This window comes from Xenopus laevis, chromosome 1L (assembly GCF_017654675.1).
Source record: "Xenopus laevis strain J_2021 chromosome 1L, Xenopus_laevis_v10.1, whole genome shotgun sequence".
Classification (NCBI taxonomy): Eukaryota; Metazoa; Chordata; class Amphibia; order Anura; family Pipidae; genus Xenopus; species Xenopus laevis.
Window position 1 is genome coordinate 53,021,959 of NC_054371.1, and position 19,961 is coordinate 53,041,919.

The 19,961-nt window shown below is 40.2% G+C and overlaps 1 protein-coding gene across 3 annotated transcripts in view; it reads left to right on the forward strand.

The window, feature by feature from the left end:
- Window positions 1-19,961, forward strand: part of sh3rf1.L (SH3 domain containing ring finger 1 L homeolog) — a 98,998-nt gene that overhangs the window by 45,534 nt on the left and 33,503 nt on the right. For all 3 annotated transcript variants that reach the window (XM_018230913.2, XM_018230906.2, XM_018230921.2), the window contains exon 3: window positions 14,854-15,129. In XM_018230913.2, the coding sequence (XP_018086402.1) occupies window positions 14,854-15,129 (276 nt within the window). The remainder of the gene's footprint in view (window positions 1-14,853; window positions 15,130-19,961) is intronic.

Here is a 19,961-nt window from a genome sequence, read left to right on the forward strand (position 1 = left end):
GAATAAAAATAATACGTAGCAATATGTATTTTAGGCATAAACTGAGCATTTATTTTTATAAAGATGTACCTGTTTCTTACATCCTCCAAGTGTGTTTAATTATAAGAATGATTAACTGGTTTCATTGTTTGCATGAAGGCTGCTCATTTGCTATTGTTCCTGGGTGCTGTCTTCATTTTTGGAATGTTGCTGTTCTTATCTTTATCTGCATGTAATTGTTAGTTAAAAAGTTGAGTATCCCCCCCCCCCCAAATAGTATGTGTTCTTCAGTGGTACATTATGGGTTCATAACTAGTGAAAGAATAGCAGCCAGGACATTCACCCATTCTTTGGAAATGTTCTATCACAATGCAAGCTCGTTTTCCCCTTCCACTATGACTAAGGAATAATTCCATCATATAGTGTTTATGTGGGCAGATGAAAAGAGCAACTAAAAAGGAACAAAGGAATAAAAAAAAGTGATTCAGCTGGAAAGCAGCACATATTTTACCAATGTAACCGCAGGGGACAACCTGAAAGTTTGGAGGGGGATACTTTAGAAGCAAACAGAACATTTAGGGGCCGATTCACAAAGGGTCGAATATCGAGGGTTAATTAACCCTCGATATTCGACTGGGAATTAAAATCCTTCGACTTCGAATATCGAAGTCAAAGGATTTTAGCGATATAATCCTTCAAATCGAACGATTCGAAGGATTTTAATCCAACAATCGAAGGAATATCCTTCGATCAAAAAAACTTAGGAAAGTCTATGGGGACCTTCCCCATAGGCTAACATTGAGTTTGGTAGCTTTTAGATGGCGAACTAGGGGGTCAAAGTTTTTTCTTAAAGAGACAGTACTTCGACTATCGAATAGTCGAACGATTTTTAGTTAGAATAGTTTGAGTCGTAGTTGAAGGTCGTAGTAGCCCATTCGATGGTCGAAGTAGCCCAAAAAACACTTCGAAATTCGAATTTTTTTTACTTCGAATCCTTCACTCGAAGTTAGTGAATCGGCCCCTTACTGTACATGATTACTGCCTGTTTCTTCATTGTGTTTGGAAATCACTTTTCCGAAAGACGAGTGCAACAGCACTCATTGGCCAGTTCAGACTCTTCTGTGATCTGCTCTGTATCCGACCTCTTTAGATTAATGTCACAGAACACTTGATTTATTGTCTCAAAACCACAAACCTGGTCGCTTAAGTTAATTAATGGCTTTACATTAAATGCAGATATAGGCAAGGCAGCATTTTAACCCTTATCTATTTCCTCAAATGAAAGGCAATATTCCCCTTAGTGCAAGTTATCTTCAATAAAAGAGAAAGTATCCCCAATATAATTCCATTAACAAAAACATAAGGGCTTTAAGATATTAACTCCTACAATTCAGCACTGCTGACACTCTTGGCACGGGACACTTGTTCACAGATAGGGAGGGGTTCAATTTACAGCTCTCAATTTAAAATCAGATTTTTTTTGGGGGGGGGCACTGCAGCTAAACAAACTATTGTTCTATGTGGCTGTAGTTCAGAATATCATTACATCACACTAAAAATACATTTAAAGATGATCTATCTTCTATTGCCTGATTCATTGTTGGAACTTTTCTTTTTTCTGTTTGTCCCTAATTTGATGTTGCCTTCAGTAAAAAATTCCAGCCAGTAGTTACTCTCTGTGATCCGGAACCTTGCCAGACCATTAACAGGACAAATTACTGTGTGATCCGTGTCTTGCTTTGCCGACAAGCTTCCAATGGGCGATTATAAAGAATAAGCTTGATGATAGCATGCTAATTTGTCTATGTTTTGTTCCGAATGGCAAGGCAAAGTAATCCCCAGATACAGCTTGTATCATTTAAATGAGCTTTATTTGGTAGCCCTCTCTCATTTTAAAAAGGTACTGATGTGATGATATAATACGTATCATTCTGGTTGCTTTTAATATTCAGATCACATGCTTCGACTGAAACACTGAGCCCAGCTCTAGAGAAAAGAGAAGCTTGTGGTATTAACACTTTCCTTGCTAGACAAGCTAGAAAAATAATTTAGTTGCTGGATCATGTATTTTGCTCTTTCTGAATTGATAGGTCTTGGGAAATGATGGTGTCTTTTGCTCCTCATATCCCTGTCATGTTTAAAGGCTAAAATTTGTTATATCTTCATATAAAAGCATTTTGCGTCGGCAGTCATTCCTCCTATCTGAAACCTATTGTTTACTTGGCAACAAGCTCTTTGTTTGACTTACTAAGATAAAAAGTTACAGTATAAGAACTGTATATATTTAATACCAGAATATCTCATGATATTAATACATTACCGGTATGTACAAAACATAATGCTAATGATGGCAGTATCCCTATTTGTAAGGGGATTAAGCAGATGGCATAGGCAAGGTAAGCTGGATATGATGCTGTGAATTGGGATGTTGTGATGGATGATAAAATTGTAATTGATCTGTTGCATGTGATTGAGCCCGTATGAACAGATGTGATCCAGAAAGTGAGAGCACTGATGCGTTAAATGATACAGGGCGGGAGGGCAGCAATTTCCAGGGCTGCTTAGATGCAATTTAGAAACCAGCATAGCCATCATATTTTTCCCTTAAATTAATAAAGCATGTTAAAAGCAATTTTGGGAAAATAAGAGGCGCTAAGCAGACCCACATTTTGTCACCCATGGCCTGTTATTATATATGTTTGTGTTTTGGATTCCTTTTGTTTAGTTTTCTTTCTCATGTGATGCTCAGTAATACTGGTTCCTTTTCAGTATCAATCAGCAGTCAGTCAAAATCTCTGGCACTCCCAAGTACACTTAAAAATGGAAAGGGATTTGGGCTGCCCTATGCATTCATAGTGGCTTACCTCTTTATTGGAATCTTGTTATTCGAGTTTCAAAGTGTCTAGTTTGGAGATTGTTCAAGAAAAAATGCTTTATGTTGATGATTGTCTAGTTGTAGGTACATTAACCATCTTTAGCCATCAGCCTGCTTAAGTAATCCTAAAGGTGGCCATAAACGCAACGATAATATTGTACGAAATATTTGGTGCGTGTATGGTGGGAGGCGAGCCGGAATAGCCGCCTTTGAAGGCGCCCAAACATCACCCATTGTTGGTGCTGAAAACAGAGTTCTATTGTTTCTACCGGTATATCTGACAATTCAGCTCTACACCTGTGTATTGAAACAAACTATCTTTTCCAGGAAAGATCGTAATTGTAAAACCTATGGCCACCTTTATAAATTACATTGTTTAAGGATTTCTTATGTTCTAGCCCACAAGCCTATTTTATATCTGATAATGGTCTGTCTACATGGCATAATATGGAAGCATTTATCCAATTTACTGAGGATTCAAACAGGCAAAATCTACTGTAGCCTTTTGATATCGTAAAGGCAAAATGTTGCTTAGTTTAGTGCAGAGTCCATGGCAGGTATGTGCACCCTGGTTTTCAGGGTGACCATGTTTGTTAGTCTTTTTGTTTGGGAACATGGTAGCAACTTGAGGACCATACTCCTTGACCACAAATGGCTATTTATTAAATTCTACCACACAGAACAGTGGTTTGAATGATGGCCATGTGAAAACTGACATCTTAATTGCAGCAGTTTAGGCAAAAGTCTTCCTTGGCTGCAGCATTGTGCTGATTCTGAAACTGCTTCAGCATTGTGCTTGTTCTGAAACTATGGTACACTCTCCATAAACTCCCCTTCCTTTGTAATCCTCAGATCTACAAAGTTAATTTTAAATATTAGACAGCTCTCTCTCCTGATTCTGATAATAAAGAGAATACTGGGCTGGTCTGGCTTGCTATAATGAAACAATTTTTTAAATAAAAAGTTTTAAGATGCTGGCTGTGATCAACAACATGGAGAAGGGTGCACACAAAGTAGGCAGGATTCTCACTGGAGGTTCCTCATGTACAAAGTAGTGTGATGGCATTGAAGAAATTGGAAAAAGCAGTGTTGCTTTAAGAAAACATCCACAATGTTGCTGGACTGGCCTTATTTTAACTGTCTGGATAAGGAAATGGATATGTGAAAAATATAGTCTTTAGAATGTGTGCAGGTGGACCTGCCTTCTTCTTCTTTATTCAAATACCTTTATACTGAACATTGTATAGAGCATCATAATAAAATCAGGATATTTTGGGATGTAAATTATGTGCTTACTGTTTTTTCAAGCTCTGTGTATATTTTATGTGCTAGAGAAATGATACTACACACTACTTACAATTTTTTTTAAAAAAGGGTCTAGTCCACATCTACCCTATATAATGTTCAAGTAAATAATATATTATAGGCCACCAAGGAGACAGCAGTTTACACGGCGGTGTCAATCAGGAGCATTGAAGAAGGCCACAGACAGGGAACATAATCAACAAATGATATAGCAATACAAGAATCTACACCATTTGTGTGTGTGTGTGTGGGGGGGGGGAATTCACAAAAGTGCAGTTAACCTAAAACTGGAAATAGGGTAAAGGCACATGATTGTTTTGCCACACTGCAGTTGAATACAGTGGTGACCTGCGGGGGACAAAACTCTCCTGTCCACCTATCACCATCACGACTTATGGTGATGTAATGGTGAGCCTAATATAAATATATAAGCTATTCCATATTTTGATGTAACAATCGCAAATTTGTTTTATAAGTTATTTTGCAAAAAAACTAGTCACGCTGCAGACTCTAGTAGCATGTATTGGCTTCATTCTTGACACCAACAATACTGAATGTTTAAAAACTGCTGTGTTTTACTTTTTTGTCTACTTTTTTCCTAGATGCCACGACTTTAGAATAAAAAAAGAATTAGCGACAACTATTAGGGATAAGGTGATGTGCTGTTTCCTCACTAATGTGCTCCCAGGAGCTAAAACCAGAACAGGTGCTGCATATTTATCATTGCAAAGTGGGTAAAGCAGCCAAGAGCTCTCACTAACGAATGCATGTCCATATTCCTTAGGGTAGGGGTGTAGGAGGCGAAAGGCATATATATCGGCCACTCATTAGCAACAGTGCTCTAGTTGTGCTGGCTTGATGTCTACTGTACATAAGTGTTCTGCAGATGTCTCTAATATAAATGCTATGGCAGGTGTTAGACAATATTTATAGGCATGTAGTTAGCTGATAATGCCTAACCATGGTAGAATCTAGGATGCTCAGTGGCTGAAATTGCAATTTTAAGTATTATTTTAACTATATCTTTCTTATAAGGGATATATTATTTTTTATGATACACATGATCCATCTGACTCATGGGATTTCACCACCCACTTTAAGGTACATAAGCTTTTTCATGTTTTGATCATTCTAGATTTTGACTCTTTCTGCTTACTTACTCTTTACATAAGCCTCAAATTGGCACAGTGCAATGGCCAGAGACTTTGGGATCCAACTCCGTGCTTGGGTCTCACACAGCTGCACTGAGAAGCACGTATTATATAATGAGACTGATTAGTCACTGCTGGAACATACCCTATGTATTTCTTGGCCCTCTTGTCTAGCAGCTGACAAAATGCTGTCGCTTCTCGACTTCCACATAGCCAGTACTTGCTGTGGTTGGGGAAGATGCATTTGTCTCACTTTTTAACATGAAGAAATGTGTTTAACTGATCTCCCAGCTCTTGTGAGGCTGCGGGGCGCACCAAACTCACGGTAAGAGTGTATACACTGTTGTGTGACTGTAAAACACACACGGTATTGGTGATAGCTGTAAATTCCCCGGCACTGTTTATAGGGTCCATTCCACTACAGAGTGCCCTTAAAAACTTGGATCCAGTGCCCTGACAGGACAGTTATGGACACTTTATTGGCTTTAGAGTAAAGTTCAAAGCCATAATGCCTTTAACCCTCTCTTGCTTTATTAATCGGCGTTGTTACAATGCCTGCTTCTTAATTATTCTACAATTGTAATTTTCCCAGACTATTCACTGATTCTCCTCAAGCACTTATAAATTAATTTAACAATGGATATGGATATTAGGTGTTACAGAGAAGGCATCAGATTTGCATAGAAATTGCATTTGTTTTGCACCGCTGAAACAGCAATTGGTCTCAGTAACCAGTTAAAATCAGAGCAGATAATGGCCTATGAGCATTGCACATTTAAAATGCTAATGACATGGCATGTTTTGGATTTTTTTTTTCACGTGACCATAAAACATTAAGATAGGTCTTGTTAGTAACATAAATATACAAGAGGGTTAGACACACTAGCCCTTTTCGTTTGTATAGCTCTTCCTAATATATAATGAATATTAAACTTAACATGACAATTTGGCAATGCATCCCAAAATTGCTCTGTGTGCCATGCCATTCTCCATCTCTATTCAAAGTGTTACATAATCAATATCTTTGTAAATTATTATCTTCTCTGATACTCCTGCTAGTCCGTAATTTAACCATATGTTAGAACTTTGGGAAAACATAGTGACTAATACAGCAGAGCGTCACCTGAACTGCTTAATTTTAGGTTGTTAATGATTCAGAAGAGGCATTCCTACTAACATCATTATTATAAGGACTATGATGCTCTAAGGTTAACTGTTATTGAATATATCAAGAAGCCACGTATCAGGAACACTAACTAAAACTTGATATTATCGGTTTAATCTTATAAATGTTACCTAAATTATTATACACGTATGGGACCTCTTATCCAGAATGCTCGGTACCTGGGGGTTTTCCGGATAACAGATCTTTCCGTAATATGGATCTTCATACCTTGTCTACTAGAAAATCATATAAACATTAAATAAACCCAATAGGCTGGTTTTGCTTCAAATAAGGATTACTTATACCTTTGTTTGGATACAAGTTACGCACCAGCGTTTTTTCATTTCAGAGTCAGGGAAGGCGTTTGGGGAGATTGGTCGCCCAGGGACTAAATCTCCCCAAAACGCCCTGTGTGGCCTGACCCTAATAGAGCATCTAATGCAAATTGTAGCGCTTTTTTTTCATTCACCATTTTTTTTTAATACAGTCTGTATTCTGTAAACGGGCGGTCAGATCGCGGGACCGCATAAACACGCAATCTAACTGGATTTTTTAACCTGCCCGATCAAGATCTGTCAGTTATCGATTGGGGGAAGCCTGTCAGATGGCCCCACACACAGGCCAATAAGCAGCCGACTCGGTCTGTCAGCAGCTTTTATCGGCCCGTGTATGGGGGCCTTTACAAGTGACTTGGGAGCAACATGTTGCTCACCAATCCCTAGGATGTTGTTCCTAGTGGTTGGGGTCCCCTGGCCTATGGAGTTAGATCCTTGCCAGCCCATCCTACCCTGGTGATTTCCAACTATGGAAAGGAAGGGTTTCCACCAAAATGTTCAATCTCCCAATAATACGGGACTTCTTGCTGAATAGAGACTTCCTGTACTTTCAGAAAATAAATAGCATCTTATTTCAGAGATTTGAGACACTATGATCAAATCCTAGTCCCAAACACTGGACTTTCATCATACCTCACAACTTGGAGATGCAATTTTAAGACAATTTTGTCAGCTTGATGTTATTTCATTTTCACTAGTTTGCTTTCAAAGAGAATGTAATTGCTGTTGTACTTTGTGCTGCTCAAAAGCTCCCTTTGTTTCACTCAGGTTCTTCTCTACCTCAGGATGGCCAGAGCAGCCATCCTTTTCTGTGCTTGTTAGGGATTTGGTTTCAAAGGAAGAGGATGTGGTGCTGTTACAGCTGCTTTATGCACCCGGTATAAATTGACTGTCTCAGTGAAATGCTAGCAGCCCTCAATGTAGGTTGCAGAAAGCAGTCTGTTCAAAGTGCAACAGTAGCTGAAGTATTAGGTAACCGATACAGCAAGAGTAGTGTCTCTAGTTGGCTTCAATGAGAAGACAACAATCTGTGGCAACAGGAACTGTACAGGAGAGCCTGGGAAAATATCGAGACGAGGTTCAACAGGTTTCTTAAATGCTTTCTAGAAAGTACCAGCTATCAGAATGTAATGGCATCCTAGCTTTAAAGGAACAGTAACACCAAAAAATGAAAGTGCTTTAAAGTAATGAAAATATCATGTAGTGTTGCCCTGCACTGGTAAAACTGATTTGTTTGTTTCAGAAACACTACTATAATTCATACATACAAGCTGCTCTGGAGCAATGGCGGAAATTGAAAAATGGCTATATGGCACAGGTTAACTAATGGATAACAGATAACACCATTAGACAGACAGAGCTTATTTGCTGTCTGCTGTGTAACCTGAGCCTTTTCTCTTTTGAATGGCTGCCCCCATGGCTACACAGCAGCTTATTTATATAAACAGTAGTAGTGTTTCTGAAGTAAACACAACATTTTTACCAGTGCAGGGCAACACTACATTATATTTTCATTACTTTAAAACACTTATTTTTTGAAGTTACTGTTCCTTTAAGGGCAATTTCCATTAGATTTATGTCAAGGCAAACGGGGACATTTTTTACTTTTTTCCCCTTGCTGACAGCATGGTTTCAAACACCAAATTCACTGCAGTGGGAATTGTTCCAAAGCACCAACATATACAGTTTTGACACAATCGTACCTAAATATACACAATTTCAGGCAGCTGAATGCCCACATTCACTTAAATGGGAAATTATATGCAGCAAAGGTAACTATTTGTCCCAGAAATACTAACAGGCATATCTTGCTCATTGCTAAAAACAACAGCAACAACATTTTGGTGCATTTATATACTTTTTTTCAGTGGTGAGTAAAACCCTTGTATCAAAATAGTCTCTGTTGGTGTTTTAATGCATTACCCCTGCCAGCAATAGATGGCGGCACTTTTAGTATTTGAAGCCATTTTGCCAGCAGGAAACATTTTATGCATCAGCTAATGTTCCAATTTTTTCTTTAAATATAATGCCAGTATAATATCATTAATGTTCCATTAACAAAGCTGTACATAAGAACTCCAGCTCAGGATACAGTTTGAATTGTTTGTTTCTAGCCAAGCTAATATATGTTTTCAGCAACACCTAAAAGCGATCTAATCATGCACTGTCTGCAGACGATTTCGGAAAAGATCTGAGATTTTCCTGTATAGCTGGCAGAGGAAAATGGCAGATGCAAACTTGTGGGTAGACTGCTGGGAGTTTTCCCCCCTTTACTTTAATGCTTTCCTTTCATGTGAAGCCAAGTGAAAGGTTTGAAGTGAAATGTAAACTCAGCAGGCTTTGAGAACAGATACAGCATATACGGCTGTAACATTGCCGGGCCGCAGACTATAGCCAAGTTTCTGACCTGGTTGCCATTTATATTTAGAGTCAAAATATACATACCAGGCCTGATATTACAAAACAACCGATATCGCTTAAGCTTTTCATACTACGTAAAACAGATATTATTCATAAAACAGCGCTAGCATTCACACAATAAGGCGGAGGGCACTGTTTCCCTAGAGTCTATGGAGGAGTTTTCATGATTCATCATAGCAACTAGTATATGAACTTCCAGTGAATAGAAAAGAAAATATGTGTTGTGTATGAAACCCCTACTTTTCATGCTTGCTTATTGATGAACTTGTAAACATTGCTGTGTCTAGCCCAAGGATGGCCAACCCGAGTCCCCCCAGCAGTTGACAGTCTGAGCATCTTGCCACTTAGTCTGGCAAGTAGAATTGCCCGACCAGCAGATCCTTACATGTATTGTCAACTTAAGATACTAGTTGAAATAATGAATAATTCCAAAAGACTGTGATTTTAAAGGAACTGGGGGAAAATGTTCAGCAAACATTATTCTGCATGGAAGGTATGAAATAGCATCTCTGTGGCTACACTCTCTTTTTCAGTTTTGAGAGAGGCCAGAAGCAGTATGTGGCTGACCTCTTTGTTCACATCACAACCACAGACGGTGACTTCTGAACAGAAGAATGATGGGTGGGGATGTCAAATCACCATATACAACAGCTATGGACTATACTAGTGTGTGTTTTTTCTTAAAAACTAAAACTGTCCTTAAATCATTGTCAGATTTTACTTTCCTATGTGAAAGTTCAGCAGACCACCAGGAAAAGAGGTGATGCCCAGAGAATGCGTCCAGCCATCAGATAGCAGCACCTTTTTTTTTTTTTTTTTAAGAATCTGTTTTGTCCTGCAGATCTCTTGAAAGACTCTTTCAAAGCTGCTCCCTTTTAGGGAAGGCAAATATGCATCTCAATGCTTCTATTCAGGGCACATTTACACAGAAAGCACAAAATCGAAACAAAAATATAAAAAGAGGAGAAAAGAAGCAAAATACCAGCCTGTTAATAGCCAAATTACTTTGGTTTCCCATGTCTTTCTTTATTAGACATGTCCCAGTGAACCGCAAGCAGGCGGTGAACTTGTTCTTCGGCATAGCAGGTCTGGGTGACACGGAAATACCGATTGTTATGCTTTCTTCCACGGTGCAAGTGAATTCATTTGTACTGCTAGCAATATGCAGGCACATGGGAAGAATAATTTCATTTGCATGCTCTCAATACAATGTTTGGCAGTTGCATCTTTTGGTATTCATTCACAATATATCCGTTGAGTTTATTCTTTCCCCATTTTAATTTTTTAATTTTCCATTACATAGGAAGTAAATACCAGAGGCTGCTTAGGACTAAGTGTTGATGACTATTGATCAGTATGTACAGTACCAAACATTAATAAGTGCTAACTGCTGCTAGGAGGATAACATGTTGAAATTAAAAGGATACGAGAACAAGACAAAATTCTTAGAGTTTTTCTCAATTAAAGATAAGCCTGTGAGTCTTAAGGGTTGGGGCCGATGGGCAGATTCGGGGAGATTGTCGCCTGGCGACTAATCTCCTCTTCTGCGGGGCGACAATCTCCCCGAACTGCCTTCCGTCTGCCTTCAGCTTGCTTGAATGAAGAATCGCCTGCGATAATGCACTCGCAGTGCTTCGATTTCCGAAGTCGCCCGAAGTTTCCTCGTGAGGCAACTTCAGGCGACTTCGGAAATCAAAGTGCTGCGAGTGCATTAGCGCAAGCAATTCTTCATTAAAGCAGACGGAAAGCAGTTCAGGGAGATTGTCGCCACGCAGAAGAGGCGATTAGTCGCCAGGCAACTAAATCTCCCCGAATCTGCCCGTCTGCCCCAACCCTTAAGGTCCTGGCATTCTCAGCTAGTTATATTATATACTATACTACTATTATATACTATATTCAGGCCTGGACTGGCAATCTGTGGGTTCTGGCAAATGCCAGAGGGGTTGCTATAAGGTGCCATAGAAAGTCAGTATTTAGTGTACTGGTGGGGGCTGTTTGGGCCTCTGTGTGTGCTGATTGTTATATACTATACTACTATTATATACTACTATAAAATAAGGCGCAAACCCCCTCTAGTCCTTAATGGTACAAATTTGATGGCAATTTTCTTAAAGGGGTTGTTCACCTTCCAAACACTTTTTTTTGTTTTTTTTCAATTGTTCACCAGAAATAAAGACTTTTTTCAATTGCTTTCCATTTGTCATTTTTTTTACTGTTATTACAAAATTTAAGTTTACTGTTGGTGTCTCTGGTCCAACAGCTGCCTTAAGCGTGGTGGCACATGCTAGAGTCCAGCGCGGGTCCATTTTTTGGAACCCATACCCGACCCGTACCCGCAACCCAGACCCGCAACCCGCATTCTTATCCGCTTGGACCTGCTACCCGACCTGTAAGTACCTTATCCGCAACCCGGACCTGCGACCCACTGACCATCAAGAATCAGGAAGGGCTGTCATTGTAAAGTGAAATCATCGGAAGTAGATGTGATCAGAAAAAAGTACAATCACTATTTTGAGAAGATCCCCGGCCCGACCTGCGACCCACAAACCCGCAGAACCACCGACCCGCGTCTATACCCGCACCTAGAACTTCGAACCGCAACCCACAGGGGTAACCCGAGGGTACCTGACCCGCTGCAGGACTCTAGCACACGCAGCGTTCCTTGGAGTTTAGTCGCCCAGCGACAAATCTCCTTTTTTTCCTGCGACTAATCTCCCCGAAAATGCCTTCCTGCCGGCTAGAATGTGAATCGCTGGCCGGATGGCACTCTGATTGCTTCGGTGTTCTGGAGTCACCTCGTGAGGCAACTTCGGGCGACTTCAGAAAACAAAGCGATCCGATCCATCCCGCCGGCAATTCACATTCTTGCCGACGGCATTTTGGGAGATTAGTTGCCTGAAGAAGAGGAGATTTGTCGCTGGGCAACTAATCTTCCCGGAACGCTGCATGTGCCTCTCAGCAGGGACAAAAATAAGAATTGTATGAACTAAATGTAACAATTTAGAAGAGTTTGCAGTCGTCACACCCCCCCCCCCCCGAGCTGCTTTAGAAAGACATAAGAAGGTGAAAAATCAAACTTTACACTTCAATATTAGAAAAAGTCACAAATAGAAAGTACTGTAATTAAAAAAAGTCTTTATTTCTTATTTTTACCTGCTCAATTATTCTGTTTCATCGGGCACACTAGAGTGTCATCTGAGATACTTGCTTACAAATAGTGACTACAAGATGTTAGGAGGTCAAAAGTGATACTTTATGCTATTTCTCTTTTGCATTTATGTGCCCAGTATAAAAGCCTTTGGCTGATGCCCTTAGGGATCAGTTCAGTTCGGTTCAGTTATGTATTGTTAACTAGGATGCTGGGTTACTTCATTATAGGGTGCGAGTTCTAGCTTGTTTTGGTGGGAGTCTCAGCTCAGGAATAAGCAGTATGGCTAGGGGGATTGTCTCTTTGTGCTCAGGAATCGGGAAGCCTAAGCCTGACTGTACCACATGTGGAAGCCACATAAGCTTTTTGCTAGAAGATAAATGAATCCTGGAAGTTATGATTATCCTTTTCCTTTTTAAGTTACTCTTCCAGAACAAACCTGCTTTATATCCAAGCTCCTTGGTCAAGGGTTAAGTGCCTTTTTGTGCCCAAGTCTGCCTTCACTGGTGATGCCTGTACAGGTGATGTAAGCAGTGCATGGTCCCAGCCTTTCTGATGTGTCTGTGTGGCCCTGCAGTGCTGTGATCCTAGATACAGTGCCTCATATTTCTTACACTTATTCAGCCAGAATCTCTGCATAACATGCTGCATCTTAAGCTCAAATAGAATTTTCTATGATCCTTGCACAACAGTGAAACAGCCATGGGATGCAGTAGTATCTACAGTATCTACATGGTGGTTAGCACGTATGCTTTCCTGTGCAGGGGCCCTAGCTTTCATTCCAGGGCTCTATTAAATAAAGTTTCTATGTGCTCCCCCTTGCTTTTGTGGCTTTCCTCCAGGTATTTTGGTTTCCTTCCACACTCCAAAATCATACAGGCAGGATAACGGACTCCTGATAAAAACTGACCCTCGTGTGTGGGGTTGGGATTTCAAATGCACTGGGGCATGGACTGATATGAATTGTGTATTATCACTTAAAGCCTTGCCAAATATCTCGGCTTTATATAAATAAAGAATTCTTTTGGTCGGGCACTTTACAAAAACTGCTCTGTCATTATAAAGTGAAATTGACCCTAAAATATAGTAGTATTGCTGCACTGTCATTATAAGAGAAAGCAGTAGTATACAGGAGGGCTTGCTTGATTGCTGGTGAGAGCTCAGGAAGCAGGTATTGCACAGAGAAGCCTATTGAGCAGGAGCTTTTCTTGGTAGAAAGGATGAATTATATATACATTTAGAATCAACTAGAGGACATGCTTAGCATAAATACTGTTTTATGAATAGAGATATTGTACATTCACAAATCTGTTAAAGCAGGTCTAAGAATTGAAATAGAACCTGGCATTTCAAGTACACATTGGCCCAAACAGTCCTCCACCAAATAGTGACTGTCTATGGCATCTTACAGCAGCCCCTCTGGCATTTGCCAGAACCCATAGATTATCACTCCGGGCCTATGTTAAAGGCTTCATACACACTGGATCAGATTAGAATCCATATTTAGATAGTAGGCCTGGTACAGTGCAATGCAAATTTCTATATTGTAGCTATATGATCCTACTCTTAAACTAAAGCTCTGCAATGCAACACTAACTATGTATAGGGGGTACATATGGCAGAAGAGAAGATAATAGGAAGGGACTGTGGCTCTGTGGTTGTAGGGATAGTAGGGAGAGATGGTGCCTATAGTAGCAGTGGGTATAGTAGTCTCTGGGAAGGGACTGTAGCTGTGGGATAGCAGCTATAATAGGGAGAGATGGTGTCTATAGTAGCAGTGGGGATAGTAGTCTCTGGGAATGGACTGTGGCTGGGAGATAGCAGGTATAGTAGGGAGAGATTGTGTCTATAGTAGCAGTGGGATAATAGTCTCTGGGAAGGGAGTGTGACTGTGGGATAGCAGGTATAGAGGGGAAAGATGGTGCCTATGGCAGCAGCGGTGATAATAGTCTCTGGAAAGACTGTGACTGTGGTATAGTGGGTATAGTAGGGAGACATGGTGCCTATAGTAGCAGTGGGGATAGTAGTATCTGGGAAGGGACTGTGGCTGTGAGATAGCAGGTATAGTAGGGAGAGATGGTGCCTATAGTAGCAGTGGGGTTAATAGCGTCTGGGGAGGGACTGTGGAGAGTTTCTGAGAATTTTACTACAACCACTGAAAGCAATCTGCTTTTTATAGTAAAAATGGAGCCCCACAGTTTTTAGTGATAAAGGAAAGAGGGCTGTATACAGTAGGTAACGTATCACTGACAGTTTTGTCTGAGTCTGGTGTCTTTATAAAAATATATATGTATGTTTCTTCATACAGTTTCAGTTAAAAGAAATGACATTTTAATGTTACCTACTATAACAAGATCCTGTTAATGTACTCAAATGGATGCAGGGCCCTAAAGACAAAATATTCTTATTTCTATCACGATAATCTCTCCTGTGCAGTTTATTTCACAAAAGCCATTTCTCTCCTTATTTTATAGGGTGTTCCTCAGTTACCATGTGCCAAAGCTTTGTACAACTACGAGGGGAAAGAGCCTGGAGATCTCAAATTTAACAAGGGAGACATCATCGTGCTTCGCCGTCAGGTTGATGAGAATTGGTACCACGGGGAGATTAATGGCATCCATGGCTTCTTCCCAACAAACTTTGTGCAGATCATAAAGCCTTTACCTCAGCCTCCACCTCAATGCAAAGCACTTTATGACTTTGAAGTGAAAGACAAGGAAGCAGACAAGGATTGTCTCCCCTTTTTAAAGGTAAGGAGCCAAAGGGCAGCTGTGGTCTAGGGATTAGGGATGCCTTCAATAGTAGAACTCAAGCCAATTTGTATACAATATACATCAGGCAGATTCTGCCAGAGCATGACTAGGACTGTGTGAGTGTAACACTGTGAGGTATATTTATCAAAGAGGGAAGTTAGAGATCACCACAAGTGTTAAATTCAGCCACTCTCCATTCATTTCTATGGGATTTTTACAGGCTTATTTATCAAAGGGTGAACTTTAAGTTTCACCCATTGATAAATACTCTTTTAAAAATCCCATAGAAATGAATAGAGAGTGGCAGAATTTCACTCTAGCGGACTGTGTGATCTCTAACTTCACTCAATAAATAAACATAAATATACCCCTGTGAATGGTGTTAGCATGTATCAGACAAGGCATAAAGCTAAACACATTGGGGAAAATTCACTAAAGTGCGAAGCGGCTAATGCTAGTGCAATTTGCCAGCGTGAAGTCATTTCGTTACTTCACCGATTTACTAACGGGCGCTGGCATAAATTCGCTAGCGAAGTGGACCTACTCTAGCGCTACTTCGCACCCTTATGCCAGGCAAAGTTGTGCTATGGCGAAGGGATGTAACTACGCTAATTCACTAACTTTCTCATTTTACTGAACGTAACCTCTTGCGCCAGACTTGCCTTCGCCACCTCAGGCCAGGTGAAGTGCAATAGAGTAGATAGGGATTGCTTCAAAAAAAGTTTACATTTTTTCCAAGTCCCAAAAAACGCTGGCGTCTTTTCCATTTTTAAGGTTGATAGGCTGAAAAAGATCGTAAATTTTTTTGGGGGCACCCTCCTTCCCCCCTACATTTCCTAACATATGGCACCTAAACTATACAGTGGGCACATGTATAGGGCAAAACAACTCTATTTTATTTTATGAAGGTTTCCTGGGCTTGTGTAGTGTAATGTTTTCGCTGCTACTTATACGTCCATTGTACTTTAACTTGGTGCCGTATGCAAATTAGGCATCGCTAGCGTAACTTTGCTTTGCTTGACAAATTAACGCTATAGCAACTTAGCTACCATTCGCCTCCCTGAGCGCAAATTCGCATTTTTAGTGAATTTGCGTAGCGCTGGCAAAACTACGCCTGGCGAAGTGCGGCGAAGCTGTCGCTGGCTCAACTTCGGATCTTAGTGAATTTGCCCCATAGTATGTAACACATATTAGTAACACATATATAGTAACACTTTCCATGTAGTGCAAAATAACATTTACAAGTGATGCTAAAAACACACAAGAGAACAGATGTATTTTATAAGAGTAATGGTGATGGAGCTATAAGTGCTACCAGGGCTGGCATCAAGGGGGAACATGGAGTAATGTTGTCAAGGGCCCGTGGCAGAAAGGGGGCCGAGAGATGCAAGTGTGATTTGTGGGTCACACAGGGTGTGGCTCATAGCCTGGATTTTGGCATAATGGGTAGTTTCTGGTTAGATAGATTAGGCTGTTGTCAGGGATTCATTGACCGATTTTGTTTCATAAGGGCCCCATTCTACTTGTTCTCTAGGACCAGGTGACCAGTAGGTTAATAATTGGGGTCCCATGAGGCATAGGGCCCTGCTAAACTAGTAGTATAGGGACTCTATGATTCCTAATGGATTGTTAATGTTTTCTGTTTCAGAGGTTTCCAGTAAGCTATAAATTCAGGCAAAAATCTATTTTGAACTTTTTAACTCTACTGGCTGCAGTCAGTATCTGCCTTGTAGGCTGGGAAGATGTTTGTCCCTCTTATCATATCTATGCTTTTTACTTTGTTTGCCCTTACATCCAAAGAGTTTGGTCAGATTTTACTTATACAAATAAAAACTTCTTGTGCCAAATAACAATTGATAGCAGCATTTATTAGGAAATACAAAACAAGTACAAAGCATTTTTTATTGTTAAAGTAAGGGTGGTGGCACACATGCAGATTATCTCCTCTTCTTCGGTTGACTAATCTCCCCGAAATGCCTTTGGCATATCGATCGCTTTGGTTTTCCGAAGTCGAAGTTTAAGGGCTGGGACACACTGGGCGATTTGGGGAGATTTAGTCGCCTGGCGACTAATCGCCGCGACTTTCCACGACCAATCTTCCCCGAATGCTTCCCCTCGCTCTGCGCCTGGCTAAAATGAAAAATCGTCTGCGCTAATCACACGCGGCGATTTGTTTTCCGAAGTCGCCCGAAGTTTCCTCGTGAGGCAACTTCGGGCGACTTCGGAAAACGAATCGCCGCGTGTGATTAGCGCAGGCGATTTTTCATTTTAGCCAGGCGCAGAGCGAGGGGAAGCATTCGGGGAGAAAAGTCGCTGCGATTAGTCGCCAGGCGACTAAATCTCCCCAAATCACCCAGTGTGTCCCTACCCTTATTGTGAGGAAACTAAACAATCCGAATGCCATCCCGGCCTGCGATTCACATTCTTGCCGGCGGGACGGCATTTTGGGGAGATTAGTCGCCCGAAGAAGAGAAGATTTGTTGCTGGGCGACTAATCTCCCCCGAATCTGCACGTGTGCCACCACCCTAAGGCCTAAAAGAACAAGGTAAAAAATTCTATATCAAACTTACTACCCCAGCCTAGAGGTTCAGCAGCCCTATAACAGTTGTCCATAAATAAAGTTATCCTCAGCCACAGCAACCCATCTTCTGATCTTGTTAGGCCTCTGTTTGCCTCCCAGCGGCTATGTGTGTGTGTATATGTATATATATATATATATATATATATATATATATATATATATATATATAGATATATATATATATAGATATATATATATATAGATATATATATATATAGATATATATATATATAGATATATATATATATAGATATATATATATATAGATATATATATATATATAAATATATACAGTGTCGGGCAGATACAGAAATCCAAAACAAAAGGTGCAATATTTCTGACCTTATTCTTTTGCAAGGCCTTGCATATGTGAGTCATTCAGCACTACCTACAGCAGTGGGCATATAACACAATCAGTCTTATGTAGTTTAAGGCTATGGCCAGACAAGTCAGATCTCAGCTTTATGTCCAATTAGGGTTGCCACCTTTTCTGGAAAAAAATACCGGTCTTCCTATATTCTTGCAGTTTTTTCCTATTAATAACATTGGTAGCAAGCATTATTTTTACCGGCCAGGTGGCAACCCTATGCCCAATGTGCCTGCACCCAGATACCTAACCTCTGTTTGGATTCTAGGCAAATGTGGTGGATTTCTGCGCTGAATTGCAAAATTTTGCACCAAAATCTTCCTGCCTGCCCTTGAGCGAAGGGAATGATTCTGGGTGCTGGCACATTGGACAGAAGGGCAGCAGTGGAGGAGTGGATTCTCAACCTACGTTTCGCTGCAGGCTGGGGTCCTGGCCCTAGTTTTAGGGGACTTTTGCAAGTTAGCAGTTTGTGTCTGATCTGTTTACTATACCAGAAGTTCAGGTTCCAGAGGCTTGTTTAGCTGCGGGCACACTCCATCTTCAGCTTTACATGTTCATTCATACAGTGTCTCACTTCCCCAAACTGAGATTAGATGTGGAAGCCAAGACATAAGGTGATAAGAAAGGAACAAGCAAACATTAAAGGGAAAGGAGATCACAGAAAGTAAAATGAGTCATAATTCAGCAATCAAGTTAAAACTGTATGAACCTAATCTTTTAATAACTGTATCAGTATTGCTAGTGTATCAATTAAGATCGTAATCTTCAATCAGCTTTCCCTTCTGCATTAATCAGCAATCGTATGTATTCCGTATGTTTGATGTGTACCCCATTCTGTTGTACAGCGCTGCAGAATATGTTACGCTATTGATTGCCATGAACAGCAGTGCTTCTGATAAATGTCAGAGGAGCTGTTTATAGTATTAGATAATTTACCACTTCATAAATTCTAATAAATAATAAGCTATGAATATACCCATTAGGCAGATACTGATAAATAATTTGCCACTTAATATTTATATATACAATATATACAAATGAGAAATGAAAGTTGCTGTTATAATTGCAAATGGGATCGGATGTCTTGTAATATAGTTGCTCCTGCTGATGACAAAAGCTAATTGCTTTTAAAGCAGGGGCAACATTTAAAATCAGAGTGCAAGTTCCATTTGGGATTGCTGCAGCAGCTCCTCTCATATACAGTTAGGCCCATTAATCTTTGGACAGAGACACCTTTTTTCCTTCAGTAAAGGCCTGGCAGAGCATTAAAAAGGAGGAGACACAGAATCTGTTGATGTCCATGAGTTCAAGACTTCAGGCTGTCATTGCCAGCAAAGTGTTTTCAACCAAGTATTAGAAATTAACATTTTAGTTTCAGTTATTTAATTTGTCCAATTGATTTTGAGCCCCCTGCAATGAAGTGATTGTGTTAAAAAAAGGCTTTAGTTCCTCACATTTTTAAGTAATCTTTTTGTTAAACCCACTGAATTAAATCGGAAAGTCTGCAGTTCAACTGCATCTGAGTTGTTTTATTAAAAATTCATTGTGGTAATGTACAGAACCAAAATTAGAAAAACGTTGTCTCTGTCCAAAGATTTATGGGCCTAACTGTATTTGCACTGCAGATGAATCATGGCGACATAAGCCGAAGTTATTCTGAAATCATAAGGATTGTGTCTGACTTGCTAGACAGTTCTGAACATATTTCATTTTGGAACGTCAATTAAGTAATTTAGGGATTTTTTTTTCCTAAAGCACATGAGGTTTCCATAAGACCACAATGTTAAATGCTCCTTAGCTTTAGACCATGATTTCAGAGAGCCCTTCTACCTAATCTGACACATTCATCTGGCACTGAAAGAGTAAGGTGAGTGTGGCAT